General features: G+C 47.1%; 2 protein-coding genes across 3 annotated transcripts in view; one reads left to right on the plus strand and one right to left on the minus strand.

Annotated features, from left to right (window-relative positions):
- ADAM17 (ADAM metallopeptidase domain 17) overlaps positions 1-7,183 on the plus strand; it is a 34,845-nt gene extending 27,662 nt beyond the window's left edge. For both annotated transcript variants that reach the window (XM_057431858.1, XM_057431857.1), the window contains exons 14-19: positions 493-627; positions 1,703-1,833; positions 2,863-2,941; positions 3,950-4,038; positions 4,685-4,741; positions 5,860-7,183. In XM_057431858.1, the coding sequence (XP_057287841.1) occupies positions 493-627; positions 1,703-1,833; positions 2,863-2,941; positions 3,950-4,038; positions 4,685-4,741; positions 5,860-6,210 (842 nt within the window). In that variant the 3' untranslated portion in view covers positions 6,211-7,183. The remainder of the gene's footprint in view (positions 1-492; positions 628-1,702; positions 1,834-2,862; positions 2,942-3,949; positions 4,039-4,684; positions 4,742-5,859) is intronic.
- Positions 7,184-8,909: 1,726 nt separating this feature from the next.
- Positions 8,910-16,479, minus strand: IAH1 (isoamyl acetate hydrolyzing esterase 1 (putative)). The gene is made up of 6 exons (XM_057431862.1): positions 16,358-16,479; positions 15,181-15,233; positions 14,495-14,643; positions 13,502-13,663; positions 10,076-10,194; positions 8,910-9,279 (listed from the first exon to the last, which is right to left on the minus strand). Exons 1-6 carry the CDS (start codon positions 16,436-16,438, stop codon positions 9,097-9,099), a joined length of 747 nt encoding a protein of 248 aa, XP_057287845.1. The 5' UTR covers positions 16,439-16,479; the 3' UTR covers positions 8,910-9,096.
- Between the last annotated feature and the right edge of the window lie 496 nt (positions 16,480-16,975).

Genomic DNA, 16,975 nt, shown 5'->3' on the forward strand with positions numbered 1-16,975 from the left:
GGCACTTGGTGATTTATGCCCAGAAGAACATGAAAATTGTTGGCTTGGGTTTTTTTCTGTCTTATTTTTATTTTTTTCTTTTTTGTTTCTTTCCCTTAAAAGAAGAAAAAGCAAAACGGAGTGTGCCACTGGCACGGGACAGGAATGAGCTGAATCTTGCTATAGATCTGCAACTCTGCTGTGCTTCCCCTCTTGTTTACTTCCTCCTCATAATCCTTCCTGGAGGCAAGGAGTCAAGTCCAAGTGCCTGCTTTGCTGATGGTGCCTCCAGGGCCTGCTACCTACTGCTTGGTTGCCAGACTGCCACAATGCCCGAGTTGTTCAAAGCCTCCAGAGCTTCTGTTGCCTCTCGGAGGAGCTGGCAGGCAGCCAGCAGATGAAAGCCAAGAACAAGCTATTGGGGTCCTCCCACTGGGATGAGTCTGAATTTCCTTTATCTTCTTTTTAATTCTGCACACTTAAGTACTCTAACACCGTCCTCCCCATCTGTAGGGAACAGCAGTGAGTGCCCCCCTCCAGGGAATGCTCCAGATGACACGGTCTGTGTGGACATGGGGAAGTGCAAGGATGGGGAATGTGTCCCTTTCTGCGAGAGGGAGAAGAACCTGCGGTCATGTGCATGCAATGGTGGGTGACATGGGACTGAACTGAATGGTGTCTCTCATCTCTGCTCCTTGAAGAGAGCTGGCTTTGCTGTGGGCTGGCCTGGTGGAGGGCTCAGTTTATGGTCTCTGAAAAAGTTTAAACGCTTGTTTTTTTAAGGGCTAGTGTTTTCTGTTTAGAAAAGGAATGTCGGTGTCTTCCTGTCTTCTGGTGGTCTGGGTTGAAGTAATGAAGATAAGACTTCTGGTCTGGCACCTCAGTTAAAGGAGAGGGGGTTAAAGGAAGTAAGGAGAGTAAAAGGAAGTGTTCAAGGCCAGGTTGGATGGCGCTTTGAGCAACCTGGTCTAGTGGAAGGTGTCCGTACCCATGGCAGGGAGGCTGGAACTAGATGATCTATAAGGTCCGTTCCAAACCAAACCGTTCTGTGATTTCTATGACTCTCCTACCTTTCAGCCCCTCTGCCACAGGTGCACAGGAGGGATTGTAAGAAGATCCAACAACCTCTGGACCAGGCATCTGGCAGAGGAGTGGTGGCCTCCAACAGGTGGTTAAAGAAAGATTTCAAAGTGGTTACAGTGCCCTGAGAGCACAGGATTCCTAAGTCCAGGCCCATGCTACTGCAAACCTGCCTGTTGTATACTTCTGTCAGTAAGTTTTACTGCTCACTTGGTCTCTATATCATCTCTTAGATACGGTAAAGCAGCTGGGAGTAGAAGCGTTAGCAGTGCTGTGAGCCCCAGTGTTTGAGATAGAGGCATAGCCAAAGAGAAGAATGCCTAGAGCACCCAAAGCCCAAGAGACACTTCAGTCTGCCTTTTGGATATTTTTGGAACCTCTGCTGGTCTGTTGAGTCCTGCAGTGTTGGGCTATCAGCGTGGAGAGCTTGGTCTCACTGTGTACTTTAATATCTTGCACAAGGCATGTGATTGTTTCAGGCTTGGTCAGGTCATCAGAGTGCCTGAAATTGCGCAACTTACACAGCTGTGCTTTCCCCGTGGGGAAGCTGGGCAGGAACATGGTCAGCCAGAGGACATGTGGGATTCCAGGTTGCAGGTGGCTCTTGGTGCATCCAAGGAATGAGTTTGCTGCTTTGTTGCAGAAACGGATAACTCGTGCAAGGTGTGCTGCCGGGACGAGCAGGACCGGTGTGTACCGTACGTCGATGCTAACGACCAGTTCCTGTTCCTGCGCAAGGGGAAGCCCTGCACTGTGGGCTTCTGTGACACCAACGTAAGCTGTCCGTCATGTCGGTGCACTGCATGTTGTGCTTCTGTGGCTGGTGGCTTAGAGTCCTCTCTGATGAGGACTGTGCTGGTAAAAAGAAACCAAAGTTTGACAAGCTGCTGAGCAGGGTGATACTCCACAGGGTAAATATTAAAGGGTGTCTGAGGCTGCAGGTGGAAGTGAGCTCTGCAGAGACCTGTGTGAGGTGAAGCCGTTACCTTCTGCCATTGCTTATTATCCCTTCCACTGCTCTGTGCGGCTCAGCCAGTTAGCAGGTTGTGTGATGGAGGTGAATGGGTACTGCTGTAAGTTCAGCTGGGTTAGCAGCACTTGCTGCTTGAGTTATTCATGTTAGCCCAATTCATTTTGACTAGAATAATCCAGGTCAGAGAGCAATCCATGAAGATTTGGCTAGCAGTATCTGAAGGGAGCATTGAGCCTGTGGCAGGGAGACCACTGAGTTGCTGGTGCTCAGTGACTGGTTTCATGGCACAGCTGCACAGTCACATTGCCTGCAGACCCCAATGGTCAGAGCTAAACTGGGTGTTAGCAGAAGTCAGTCTGGGAGGGCAGGGGCATGCTACAGCCCTTCCACTGGCAGAACAGGAAAGGCTGATGAGCTACTGTGTTAAACCTGTACAGCCAGATCTGGGAGTCTGTCTGTAACCCTGGGCTCCTGAGAGCTGCAGACTTCTCAGTGGGCAATGGGAGCTGAGGTTTCCAGCACTTAAACCTCTCCGGAAACTTCATTTTACATCCTTTAACATGGGGCAAGGATGGGTCGGTTTTTCCCATGTTTCAAATGTCTGTATTAGACAGCAACACAATTGAAACTGTTTTGCCAAAAATGAAGGCAGTAAAAATGAACTGCTGCTGCTGGGCATGAGTGAATCTGTATTCAGAACACAAGTCAAGATCTGCTCTCTAGTCTTCATTTCATTACTGTCTTTGTATCTTCTCCCTGTCTCCAATGCAGCAGCAGTTAATGCTTAGAGAACATAAGATTAGTTTGTAAGTAAGTGTTTACTTTTGCAGGGCAAATGTGAGAAGCAAGTACAGGATGTGATTGAACGGTTCTGGGATTTCATAGACCAACTCAGCATCAATACTTTTGGTAAGATATGTAACCATATCCTCTGGGGGGTTTTCAGGTCATGACATGACCCTCTAGAGCCTCAGAGGGAGCTGGCTGGCTGGTTGTATTCACCTGTACACAGGGGTAGCGAGTAGCTGTGCTGCTGGTGTACATAAACACATTTTTGCCTAAAGTTTGACAATGCTGGTGGTGCCTCTTAAGGCTGAAAGGATGGAGAATTATTTTGCATTTTTCCACTCCATTATTTTCTAGGCATCTTCCAAGCCTGTAAAGATGATGATAGCTTTTTATCTGAATACTAAGAGTAGGTCAAGTAGAGAAAAGGGAGTAATAGGCTATCTTTTTAGAGGCCAACTAGCTTAAAGTCGGTCTCCGTGGGCTTGATCTGCACTGTGCAGTCCCAGCAGGTGTAGCCCCTAGTGTCTTGCTCTGCGGTAATGGAACCATACAAAACCTGTTCTTAAGCCAGTGCTGTGTAATGAAATAACTGCATGCACTCACTGTATGTAATGCAGTGCTGCACAGTGCAATTATCTGGGCTTGGGGCTTTCAGTCTTCAGTTCCAGGGTCAAAAATCTTTCTTAGGTAACTGTTAAAGCTCTTTAGCCCACGCAGGTCGAGGCACTTCATGTATCTTTGATGTTCATGTATTTTGTTTGTGGAGGCAGGTAGTTATCACACAACTGTAAAACCAGAACTGGTGACAGACTTGCAGTGTGTCTTGCATACACAAGAGGGGCAGCTTGGCTAGCTCAGTATAGCTTCCTCCCAGTCAACTCGTATTTGCAGCCTGTCAGCATTTCTCACCAGAGAGCAACAGAGGAGAAAACCTCTTCTTGTTAACATGTTGGATACAACTTCAGGAAATCGTAGACAGTTTATCCCTGCCTAGTCCTGCAGCCTGCGCTTCTCCCGACAGTTCTGTGGCTTGGCTTCCATGCGCAGGGGCTACAGAATGGGCATAGACCTGTATGTTCATGAAACACTATTTGGGAGGTAACTAACAGATTTGAACTGATTTCACAGGGAAGTTCCTAGCAGATAACATTGTGGGCTCTGTGCTTGTCTTCTCCTTACTGTTTTGGATTCCTCTCAGCATCCTTGTGCACTGTGTGGTGAGTAAGCTGTCTTTGAGATGACTGCTTTGTTGGATTGAGCTGTATGAGAGCACCTTTTGTATATGAAATGAGAGATGGCTGTGGGAGAAGGTGATGGCAAGCTCATAGCAAACCTCAGGGGGAAATCCGGCATGTGTAAGACTTACTGCTCCTTCAGTAGGTAAAATTCCTGCTAAACTCTGCTGGGTTCTGGCAAACCCAGACCCAGTGCTCCCATGACTGGAGCCCTTCCCATTCTTTCCTAGGCTGTCTTTCTTCCTTTGCTTCCGGAATTCTACCCAAGTATAATTCTGGTAACCTCCATTTAAGTCCAAGTTTTCTAAAGCCCTACTAAGAAATAAGACAACCACATTTTGTGGGGAGATGCAGAGAGGGAAGTGGTCTTGGTTGAGCTTGGGTAGATGGATAAAGAGAGTGAGCTCCTGGCAACTGGGAGTGTGGTCATGTGGCATGATGCTGATAGTGGTGTAGAGGGTTGTGATGCTGATTAATGATGCTGATAGTGGCAAAGCATGGGAAAAGAGCCACACACACTGCTGTGGTCTTGCAGGGACAGAGGCACAGAGACCTTGCAACTGGGAAACTAACTTTCTTATTTTGTGTGTGTGTTTTGGTTTGCTTTCATTTGTTTGTTTCCCAATAGGACAAGAAATTGGACAAACAGTACGAGGAGAACACAAAGTCCCTGTTTTGTCCCAGTGTAAGTTGTCTGTATACAAACTGGCAGAAAGCTCTCCAGTGCATGTTAGGAAATGTGAACCTAAGGTGTGTGCAGAGTATTAATCACAGAAGTGACAGTAGAGAGCCCTGGAGCCTCATGCCTCACACTGCCCATGGTGAATCAGTTTGAGGAGAAACTCTGTTCTTGACCAAGCCTGCGTTTGGTACATCAAGCACTGCAGCTTGGTGGGCTCTGATTCTTCCTTCCCGTAAGAGCTGTGTTGTGACCTTGTTGCCAGAGCAGCTCTCTTGCTGCGGTTCCCTCCTGGGCAGGAAGCCACTCCGCTCTGCAGAGCACTGCTGTGAGCGCCTGTGTATGGGGTCCCCTCAGCACACATCACTCAGCAGCTTCAACCACAGGCAGCTTGTTCCCAGCCAAGTGTCAGTGAAGCACAAGGCTCAGCGGGGCACCGCTGCATGAAAATCTCTGCTAAATGTGGTGTCTGTGCTGCAGTGGCTGTTTGCAGGAGTCAGCTTCTAGTGACCAGTTGTGCTGGAGCCTTCCAGTTCCTTATGCTGAGGTGCAGGGACCCATCAAGAGACACTTCTCATCCTTGTAGATACCGAGCTGGGAGAAGAGCAAAACAGTGTCCATATAAACTTTAATTACAGTCCAGGACCAGGCACCTTCTGACGTAGATTTCTGGGTATCCTGACAGCCCAATTCTTATTAATAACTGAAACATTTGGTTAAAGAAATGTTTTGTAATGGAAGGGGAATAAAGCCTTGCAGAACTCTTGCACAACCACTGAGGGAAGCTTACTGAAGTGAAAGACCACTGAGGTAGATTGCCTTTGTCATCTACTCTGACATAACTGAGGGTAATCTTAGTTTAAGTGCCCCATACCTGGTCGTGAGTGCAATAAGTCAAACTAGGGCTTTATATCTGAATGCAGGCAAGAAAATCCCATCAGCAGGTGTAACAATAGAGCACAGGTATAGTTAATAGGCTCCTCACTCCAGGGGGGATGCAGTAGACTTCAAACTGCTGTAACAGAGGTGCAGGCTCTCCTCAGAAAGTGCCCATTCCTTTTGAAAATGGGGCAAAAACCAAACCCCAGACTAGATGCGGTGACGTGGCTGCTTGTGTCTTGCAGAACGTGGAGATGCTCAGCAGCCTGGACTCTGCCTCTGTTCGCATCATCAAGCCCTTCCCTGCGGCGCAGTCGACGAGCCGGCACCAGCCGCTGCAGCCCATCACGGCTGTGCCTGCTGTTGCTGCAGCACCGAAGCAGGACCACCAAAGAATGGACACCATTCAGGAGGACCCAAGCACTGACTCTCACATCGATGAGGACGGGTTTGAGAAGGACCCTTTCCCAAATAGTAGCTCAGCCGCCAAATCTTTTGAGGACTTGACAGACCATCCTGTCATTAAGAGCGAGAAAGCTTCATCCTTCAAACTGCAGCGTCAGAACCGGGTGGACAGCAAAGAAACGGAGTGCTAGTGTCTTGCTGCCTTCCAAATGTACAACTTGTGTCTGCAAAATAAGGATCTAAAACCATTTCATTTATATAAATATAAATATATGTATATATATTTTTGTGAGGGAGTGGGAGAAATAAGGAAGTGACCTACTGCAGATGCTGGTCATGTGTATGACCTTCCTTAAATTACATTTATTAGAGCTTTATATCTTTTAAAAAGGAAAATCCAAACTCAGACTGGCTTGTATTTGAAGCTTTTTGGATTTGTTTTTCTACTTCCTTGACCTTTAACATTTCCTTCGACCTGTGGTGCAAAACCAAATCCTGCTGGATATTGGATTGTGTATATCAGCCTTTTTTATAACTTAATATTTTGTAGTCTGACAGCACTGATTGATAGACAAAATTAAGGGGCTTTTAAAAACAAGATGAAAACACTGCAGTATGTTCCATGTAGAGTAGATCATTTAGCAATTTAAGGTACACGTAAGCCAAAGCCTAAACAAGATGCTTGAGAGCAGAATGGGAGTAGCGAGACAGATAAAAATATGGTCTCATAGCATTGAATGATGATGCATAATTGGAATCGAGAATCTTACCACATACAGCCTCTAAAGAAATAAAAGGAGCATAGGGAGACTGTTAAACCGTATGTGCTGCACGGAAATGCCCCTCCAGCATGAAACTTGTGTCTCTAGCAGTGAGGTTGTCTTGTCTCCATGGCAGAGAAAGGCTTTCCATGGGAGTTTCCCACTCTGCGCTTGTGTGTTGCAGGTATCTGGCAGGAGACGTGTAAGGGGAGAAATCATTTATGTGGATAGGCAGCTCTAGGCAGCTGTTTACAGAAGTTGTTTCAGTGCAGAAGTGTTTCTCCAGATGTTACTTGGAAATAACACTATTGCTGAGATGTTCAAAGAGCTGAGCCTCAAATTTCTGGGGCCTCTGGGGCCTTTCGAAGCTCCTACTGCAAAAGTAAATGGAGGATGGTGGAATTCACTCGGGGGGGGGGGGCATTTGTTTAATTGTGAATTTGATTAAAAAATAAATGAACCTTAAACGTACAGGGTCAGTGTAAGGAGGAGACATCATGAGTTCAAATTCCCACCCAGGGGGTAAAATGTGATGTTCAAAGCAGGTAATTTAACGGTGTCCTCTGGTACACCCAGAGACCTGTAAGGTGAGCGGGACTGGCACGGGAGCGTTGTTTTAGCTCAGTAGCAGAGGGACTGACACAGTGGAGCCACAGAGCAACTGATAGTAAAACAGCATCTTAGTTCTGCATCTGTTCTCTCCCACAGTAATCTGTGGGTAAAACTGACCTAAAACATGACAGGGTAGAACCATTTGAACTGTTACAAGCCAGTGCTCAGCGACAGGGGAGGTGGATTTACATATGAGGGGAAGTAACTGTTGCAGTGCAGAAGGGATGGTATGAGAGCCCCTCTCTTTCCCACCATGGACACTTGTTACACTAATACTTGAACCTTGTGTGCCTTACGGTATTCCTGTCTGAGTAGCTATTGTGTTTTATATACTGGTTTTGAACTTTGTTTGGGGGTTTTGTTGTTGTTTGGGTTTTCTTATTTTGAGTCAGTGCAAAGTCCACGTGTGAGGAGTTAATTTAATTCCCAATACAATAAAAGCTTTTTATATTAAAAAAAATCTATAGTTAAGAGCTGTTTCTGCTCAGTCCTTTTAGAAAAGATCTAAATTCTTCAGTGAATTCCTGCGTTAGGAGTCTGGCATGCAGCCAGCTGTGAGCCAGTTATTTCTGCACCCGGAGGGCTTCCCTGCTTCCAGCTGGGAATGGAGCCAGTTTCACCACAAGCCCTGTGGATTATGGTCAGCCCTGCTGGTGAAATTCAGGTGAGGTGTGAGTGTGCTCACATGCCCTTACAGGTAGGAAGTCTGTACGTATGTGTTCTTGGCACTGAGGGCTTTACTCCCCAAAAGAAAATGAGGCAGTGGCAGGCGCTCAGAAGCATGAAAATTGAGGTTTGGAGCATGCAATCCATGCCCCAGAGTGAGCTGTAGTCCCGAAGCTGTGACTGGAGTACAGGCATAGTGTGTTCAGAACCTCGGAGGCAGGAAGATCTGCAGGGAGCCCCAGCCTAGTCCAGCCACTCTTTACTATATGCATTTGTTACAGCCAGGACAGTCCAGTCTAATAGTCATAAATACTATAAGTGATCAAACTTGCTTCTGGTCTAGCTTCAGGCACAGGCAAAATAAAGTACTTGTGCTGCAGTTTGTAGCACTGTTGCATAGTGGATGGTAGGTCCTGACTAACTTGTCCTGGTCATTTAATGGAGCAAAGGCAGTCATATGGCGCTAACAACTCTCATCAGATTGCTTTGCAATCTGCCTATATGCAAGAGGCAGGTGTAAAGAAGCTGATGGCCAAATAAGTTAAACACCCCCCTGCTCTGAACTACAATCTATCACTTATCAAAAGCCTCACTAAATGTCAGATAACTGCTTTCACTGCTGTATTACATCCAAACTTAACTGACATTAATAACTCCTAAGACTCTCCACGCTACTGCCTCTTACCAGCTCCTAGGTGTTCAAAGCTAGATGGTATTAACCAAAGTGCAGTTCCTAAAATTCAGGGCAGCCTCTGTGAGAGACTCATTTTCTTCCAAATGTGCCAAGGAAAAGAGCTGCTCACCCCCATAGATGTTCACACTAATACCAGATGCAGCATGCCGCCGCGGTACCCCATGACACACCCACAGTGGTCTCATCATTTATTCTCCGCAGCCCAAGAGAAGGGGACAAGGCAGAGCACTGTCAGGGGATCCCCCCCACCTCCCCTTGCCCAGGCACGCAATGTCTGCGGCGTGTTCCTGGCAGTGGCTGCTCACAAGCAGAGTGGCTTTGTCCAGCAAGGCTGCTTCAGCTCCTCACTGCAGGGCATCTGGCAGAAGAGTGGCCTCAGGGTGTGTGTGGTCCACGTCACGCCAGTATGGAAGCTGGAAAGGAAGAGCTGACAGTTTTTTTTCCAGGCGTGGCCACAGTTGTGCTGCTAGAAAGCTGTTGCCTTTCGGTGATAAGTGAAGACCATCACACAAATAGGAAGAGAAATCCTGCAGGCAAGGTTAAAACATGTATCAGTGTATATGCTAGTTGCAAATAGAAGGCACTGAGTAACTGTTAAGTTCATCAGAGCCAGCTGAACTGTTTTTTTTTTCTATGCTCCTATTAATGTTCTGATGGCCAAAGTCACTGCTGTTCATCAGGAAAAGATCATGGGATTAATGATACAATCAAAATATTGAGTCTACTGCACTACTGAACAGTCAACTGCACCAGGGAGTGTGGGTGAGAGGAAAAATTCAGTGTCCAAACTGGAGTTATCTGCTTACAGGAGAAGCCTGCAATCCCTGTCACAGACCAGTTCAGGAATCTGGTCACTTGCATCAGCGGGGTACTGGTGCAGCCTGAACTAACCTTGTGCTGACACTACCCCAACACCGTGCAGGTTGCCCAGAGAAGTTGTGGCTGCCTCATTCCTGGCAGTGTTCAAGGTCAGGCTGAACAGGGCTTTGAGCAACCTGGTCTAGTATAAGGTGTCCTGGCCCTTGGCAGGGGGTTGGAACTAGCCCCCTTCCAACCCAAACCATCCTGTGATTCCATGAAAAGGTTATGTATGTGTAATGCTCCCAGGGGACAGTCACTAAGCAAACATACTGGCCAGGTGGTGTTAAGCTTTATTTCCCAAAGCTCACTATGAAGCTTTCTGGACTATCTTTTCCCTTCCCCAAAGTGTAATATGGACCTTTTTTGTACCATTTCCGTGAACATGCAGCACTAGCAGTTCCTCTAAGATAAATAATGCACTTCACAATTCGTGACAGTTTCAAAGCCTTTTTGACATCATACCTGATTGTTCTGCATCAGTGTCCAGAGGTCGACTACATCAGTTCCACAGTCCCTAGCGACCTGAACACAGGCCTGGGCATACTCCCCGGTGGTTGCATTGTGGCGATTCAATTTGTCACCTATCCATCAGAAACAAAGAAAACATTTAGCAGTCGTGTCTGATCCACCCTGATTTCAGTCCTCTGCAGCACACACGATGCTGTTAAACCAGCCCACATATAACCAATTGCAAACCAAATCCAAAGCATGCAGATTTCAGCAGCTGGAAGCTAAAGCTTGGTGAGTCTCTCTCAGGGCACCTTTTGCTTTTGAGGCATCTGAAAACCTGTTTCTTGTTAACAGATGTGTAAGAGATGAGAGAGGCAACAGGCACACAGTGTAAAGGTTGTTTCTGTGCTGCTCACATCTTCCACCTTCTGGCAAGCTTCAGGTGGAATCCATGCATAGATTTAAAACTCTTCATACACCTGCACCTAACATGTGGAATAGGGTGAAGGAAATGTAAATCTATTTTGAAGTTTGTCTTCTACTCCCTGGGTAACATCCACCATTTAGCATCTCCTTCCACCAGTCTCACATGTATGCCCAAAGCTTGATCAGCACCCACAAACGATACCTTTGTGTGCACAGTTAACTGGAAGCTGGGCGGTCAGTCCGTGCTCAGTGCCAGCAGTTCTGTACAGAGCCCAGAGAAACTTTGGGGCAAGATATCATTAAGTTACCTCATTTTACTTTTTTTTAATGGGACCTTCAACTCCTACTCCTACTCCGTCCTTGCACATGATGATTCCCATCTCTTCACACTGCCATCTCCTTCCTCCCATCATTGGTTTTCATCATCAAAATACCTTTGGCAGCCTCCCTGGTCCTTCCCCAAGACAGTACATTTCCTACCTCTGCCTTTCTTCAACTTTCTTCCTGATTTAACTCACATGGGACTGAGTGGCTCTTCAGCTCATTCAACTGCCACCATGCAGAGCTCCCTTTGTTGCCATGTTCCCTGTGTTGGCTGCAGCCTCACCTCCCCAGGTGAGGTCCTGCACTCCTGCCCCTTTCCAGTTTGATGACATATCCTAGCAGAGTTGATGATTTCTTATTCTCCCTTTGCCTTTTCCTTCACTGTTTGTTAGGATTACTTCTTGACTGTTTCATCTCCTCTTCCATTTTGGAAGCACACGCACACCTGCTCTCAATGTGCAACTCTGCAGACGCATGTGCTGCTGGGTCTGTAAGTGAAGAGCAGCGGCCAAAGGAAGCTCAGAAGGAACATGGGGATATCCTGAGGGACCAAGAAGGCAACCTAGCAATTTATCCTGACCTGCACATCCCACCCTGCCTTATGACAGCCAGCAGCGGGGAGCAATGGCTTAGGGGAAACCTGGAGACACCAGATACATTTGGGTGTGTGGGACTGACGTGAAGGAGCTGCCTGTTGCACTCATGAGGTCAGTGCCTTCCACCTACAGAAATTCACGGCTAACAGGAGCCCCACAGTGACTGGAAGAAGGTTCACATGACATCCAATCTCAAGAAACACAAGAAAGGACCTGGGACCTGTTTATCACTCAGCCTCACCTCAGAGCTGGGAAAGATAGTGGGGTTACCTCCTCTTGAGATTCATTTCCAAACACATGAAGGACAACAAGGAACTATCAATACAAATCTAGCAAAGCCAGATAATGCTTGACCACTCGATTGCTTTCTGCAATAAATTAATGGCTATGCAGATGATGAAGAGCAGCTCTGACCTTAGTAAGGGCTTTGACTCCACCTCCCTCAGCATTCGGATTCAGAAGCTGAGCTTCTTTTCGCACCTCTTTTCACACCTGAATGAATGTTCCTGTGAACATCATCACCCTCATGTTTCACACCTCTCTCTCCTTTGCTCTGATCTCTGACAAAACCAAAAATAACCACAACATTTCCCCTGGATAATAGTTGAGGGCAGATGATCCAAAAATGCTGCTTACTGTGCCCACAATACTCCATTTGTGGTCCACGGTCTGAGATCACCCTGTCTTTTGTTCCATCCCTAGAGAGCAAACTCTTTCAGACAGATGCTGGCAGATTCAACACTGTAAATGCAAGTTTCCTCCCTCTCTACCCCATGAAAAGGATAGGTTTAAGATGAAAATGAATTAACAACGTTTTAGAGGTGTTACTTGATAGCTAGGAGCCAGATAAGCAGCATTCATGGTGTGCTCACCTAACATTTCAAGAGGACAATACGGGTCCATGTGTTGGAAACCAAGGCTATAATGAGAGCTGGGCACACACACAGGAAAGGCTGATCTATGCCTGACCTGCCCCTCAGTCACTGTCCAAGGATCTACTATTGCCACATATACTGTACTGGCCGTGTCTGATCTCTCCTGCTACAGCTGCTGTCTTACACAATTTGTGAGTGTAACTCTTTGGGGGACTTTCTCTCTTTTTCTACGTTAAATATAAAAACTGCCTGGCTGGATAAGACTGAAAAGTCCATACAGTCCAAAACCTGTTTTGTACAGTGACCACTACCACACAACAAAGCCCCCAAATGCAAAGTCATGCAACAACACAGCCTAACTTGGTACAGTTTAAACATGGGATCATCTTCAAAATGTTACCACCTAGACTGAGCACACAGCTCAGGACATGTAATATCACCTAAGTTAGAGAAAACCCGCAAATACTAAGGTGACAGCTCTGTATTTACCTGAATCTAACTCAAGTCTTTTATAAATGTGCAAGAAATGGACAAGTTGTCCCAAAAGAGGACTCACTCTCAAGAGGCATAAACTGTCGCTGCTGGAGTCAGTGGGATTATGGCAATTTCCACCAGCTGACTAACACGAAGTAAGCAGTGCTCTTCTGTCTCTATTTTTAGAATCACCTTGAACAACATCATAATGAAAAATCATTTAATCACCTTTTGCTTCCTTCCCAGGTACTTTTATTAGCATCTTAGATTATGGTATCTTTGGGGAGGGAGCTGTAAATTCAAAATAAACCTGGCTAGGATATTACTGCTTATCCAAATAGATGGCAAATATATTGTGACTATTATAATTTTTTCTAAGGCACACAATGCCAGAATTTCTTCCATAATTCGGGTTATTTTGGGAGCTGCGAGGACATGATGTAGTCTGTCTAGGACATCACAGCACAACCTGCATTCTCAAAGGGCAGACACTTCTGCCAGTTCTATGCACAAACAGCTCAAACAACACTTTCAAAAGAATGTTACTGATCAGTCTGTAGTTACTGCACAAGCTTACCTAAAAGTTCTTTAGCAAGCCAGCTACTTGTCCTTTTTTCCATCAGCTCAAGGAACATGACTGCTACCTGGCACAAGCAGGAAGCGAATCACCTCTCAGCCCGCAATCAGGAACTTAAACTCCGCCAGGAAAATGCTGAAATTTTGCCTGTCCGCATCACTCTTACCTTTGGCAAGGCACTCCTTTTCCCAAGCTGATTCCTGAAGAGGTGGTGGCGTTATCAAAATAATCCTGTCTTCAGTAATGTCCACTGACTTGAGATACTGTATCATGCTCTTCAAGTTCGCAGTGTACTCCTCCAAAGGAACGTGTTGCTTTGGGTTCAGATCTATTGGGGGATGGAGCACGAGCACTAGTGACATTAAACTGCTCACAGGTTTATTACACAGTACAATGTGCTTTGTACACAGCGTATGAATGTGGGCACTCATTTTGTGTGCAGTTCACCTCAACCACTGGACCAGGAGGTGTGACAGGAAAACACTGCTCCTCAACATCCAAAGCAGACAAATCAAGGTTTTAAACACAGCACTTTCAACTAATACAAATAAGGCACAGGGAAAAATAAAAACCAAAGAAAAATATGTATTTTTAGATGCTCTTACAACCCCGTATCTTAGTATTAGATCACACAATCACCTCAAACCTCACTGAAACAAAACCTAAGATTTTTACCCCTCTCGGGTGCAGAGGAAATTTGGGAAATTCCCATAGATGCGCAGTCAGTCCTTTGTGCGCTGATGTTATCATTTTGATTAGACTAGCTCTGCATGCTGCTATGCTTATCTCTAAAAGAATCCAACTGCGCATTCATTCCCTCATTACCTCAACCCATCTGCCAGAACTCATGAGCCTGCTTTAAAGGCAGAAAAATCAGCAGGATGCCCAACTCCAATTTTAGGTGATGGATATACGACTGATTCTTGAGCACCTTGACATTTACTTTTGATATTAAACCTTCGTGAGAGGAATAGAAGGCACTGCATGGTTTAAATACAAGTAAAATGATTGAAAACGATCCACTGTAAAAACAAAGAGAGGGTAACTGGTTCCTGGAGAAGCACCAGGAAAGTCTGTGTGATGTTCTGCTTTCCTGGCTGAACTGTAAAACTGTCTTAAGAGCCATGGGGGTGAGGGGTGGGGAGGGAAGGTACAATACCTTTCAAAGCACTGTCATTAGCTCCGAAGAAAATAGTAACTGCGACAGTACTCTCAGCACCAGCACTTTTAGCGATCAGTCTTGGCAGGATCAATTTAGCCCATCTGGTGTTGTATCCTGAGAGCCCACGGTTCACAACATCACATTTTCTGAAATAGAAACATGTCTCGTAAAGAACAGTCCTCCTCTGCACACCAGAACAAAACCTGGGGTGTTCTGAACCACTCTGCCGGGATACCTGCTCCCGTCCCTCTCAGAAATTATGAGGTGTCACAGAAGTTTTCAATGGGATTATAACGTTGTGTCTTGAAAGTGCAGGAACAACAATCTTGACAACCCCTAAGGATTTAAGTGTTCCAGGCCAGGTTGGACGGGGCTTTGAGCAACCTGGTCTAGAGGAAGGTGTCCCTTCCCATGGCAGGGGTTGGAACTGTGTGAGCTTTAATGTTGCTTCCAACCCAAACTGTTCTATGATTTTTGTAATTTCCACTCAAGCTTTGAGTGGAAACACCCAGTGAGTACTTCCACCACTACTGGGCAGCCTACCACTAAGGCAGTTCCACTCCAGTAAATAAATAGTTAATAAATAAATATACATTAAATATTAACTTGTGTTGGTTTTCTTTTAGAAAAGGTGCACACGTTCTTGCATACTAGACATTACTTTTTGGAATTTAACCTCTTACCTGACCAGTCTCTCAGCAAGATACGTCCCCCAGCCATTTTCCCGGAAGGAGAACTGAGAGGAAGGAAAACTGTTAGACCGTCACTGGAAAAGCTCACTCCCCAGCAAGGCAGTCCCACCACTAGCATCTTCCTTCACTCCTCAAAGGCTTTTCTCTGCAGCAGCGCTTCCTCCCAGCCTGCCCTGCCTACCCTGCAGAGGTCCAACAGTCTGGGTCTTTACATAGACGCACAACTGGCATCAGAGGCAAGTGATCAAAACGGACCGCTGCCAGGCTGCAGTTTCATCTCAGCTGATGAGATTTGGGGTTTTAACACCTTTTTCTAAGATCCTTTCACCGAGCTTCCATTCAACTATCCTCTCTCCACATGCTGCTTCAGAATGCAGTCTGACACCTATCTCTCCTAGCAGTGGAAAAATTAATCCCCTCCCTTTATTCCCACTGCTGCACCATCCTGTTACAATGCTGCGGGAGTGAGGACCACTACAGGTAACCCTGTCTGAGAAACACCCCTGCCACTGCAATACCAGAAACTACACTTTTACCAGACCACACTGCTAACACGGGAACTTAAAGTTTCTCTGCAACAAGGCTCTAAATCTCATTAATGACCATCAGTGTGAAAGCTCCTGGCACACTCTCACGGGAGATCCAACAGGGACACAACCACCTTAGGCTGCGCTCCCACTTCTCCGGCCTCCTTCACGCCTCACAGAGCCAGGCTGCTCCCCGCTCCCAGCCCCGCCAGCCCCGCCAGGTCAGAGCGGGTTTTTACACTGCTGCCAGACCACAGGCCGCCGCAGCCGTCAGAGCCCTGGGGAGAGCGGCTCACAGGGCTCAGTCACTGCGATCCGCCCGACAGGCTCCTCCTGCCCCAGGCGAGGCTGGAGGCCAGGCTGCCTCACGACAGGGCACACGCACCCCCTCCCGCTGAATCCAGCTCGGTTTTCCGTACAAATTAAGTCTAGCCCTGTGCTTGGCACAGGCTCAGTGTAACTCCGGGCTGCTGCTGGCGCAGCGTCCACGGAAAACCACGGTACTCCGGTACAAGGAACCGGGATGCTCACGGGGCTCCGGAGCTCCGGCGGGAGCTGCGGGGCCGCCGGTATTACGACGGTGTGAAGCCGGCGACCCCACAGCCAAGGGCGGCGGCAGGGCGCTGCTGCAGGGCCGCTACCTCAGTGATGGAGTCTCCGAAGAGAATGACGCGGGGCCACAGCAAGAGCCGCCCGCAAGCACCCGCCTCCCCCAGCGCCATGTCTGCGGCCGGACGACCGCCGGAACGGCGAGAGGAGGAGCAGGAGGAAACCTCGCCGCTTCCTCTACGTTAAGAGGTGGCTTGAGGTTCCAGCAGCGCCAATGTTTAACTGGTTTCCAACTCCGTAACAGCGAAGCGCGTCCTCCTGCGGAGCCGCGGCCTGGAGAAGATGGCGGTCCCCGTGGGAGAGCCCCGCCTTGCGGGGATAATTTTTAAAATAAGACTTTTTATCTGTTCCAAAGAGGTATCTCATTTTAAATAGAATGCAGTTACCGCGTTTGAAAGGCTTAATACTGTTATGCCTAATGACATACAGGCTGGGGAGGGAAGCTGTCACTAATCGTGGTAGTACTAACAGTACACTGATGATACTGCCAGTGTTTAAAGGGTGGCTACAAAGAAGATGGAGACTCCCTTTAGAAGGAGTCACATGGAAAAGAGGAGGGGTAATGGGCACAAGTTACTCCTGGGATGATTCTAATTGGACTTGAGGAAATTTGCGCTATGAGAACAATCAACCCTTGGAATTACCTCCCC

This window comes from Pezoporus wallicus, unplaced genomic scaffold, assembly GCF_028554395.1.
Source record: "Pezoporus wallicus isolate ANWC-B61680 ecotype Strahan unplaced genomic scaffold, APGP_CSIRO_Pwel_v1 contig_161, whole genome shotgun sequence".
In the NCBI taxonomy this organism is placed as follows: domain Eukaryota; kingdom Metazoa; phylum Chordata; class Aves; order Psittaciformes; family Psittacidae; genus Pezoporus; species Pezoporus wallicus.

What these genes read in the sequence shown, in the direction of transcription:
- IAH1 (XM_057431862.1), bottom strand. Translation starts at nt 16,438, where the DNA reads ATGGCGCTGGGGGAGGCGGGTGCTTGCGGGCGGCTCTTGCTGTGGCCC. An exon ending in TCGGAGACTCCATCACTGAG is followed by an intron (nt 15,234 to 16,357) that starts GTAGCGGCCCTG and finishes CCTTCCTCTCAG; the next exon opens with TTCTCCTTCCGGGAAAATGG. An exon ending in CTTGCTGAGAGACTGGTCAG is followed by an intron (nt 14,644 to 15,180) that starts GTAAGAGGTTAA and finishes TTTCTATTTCAG; the next exon opens with AAAATGTGATGTTGTGAACC.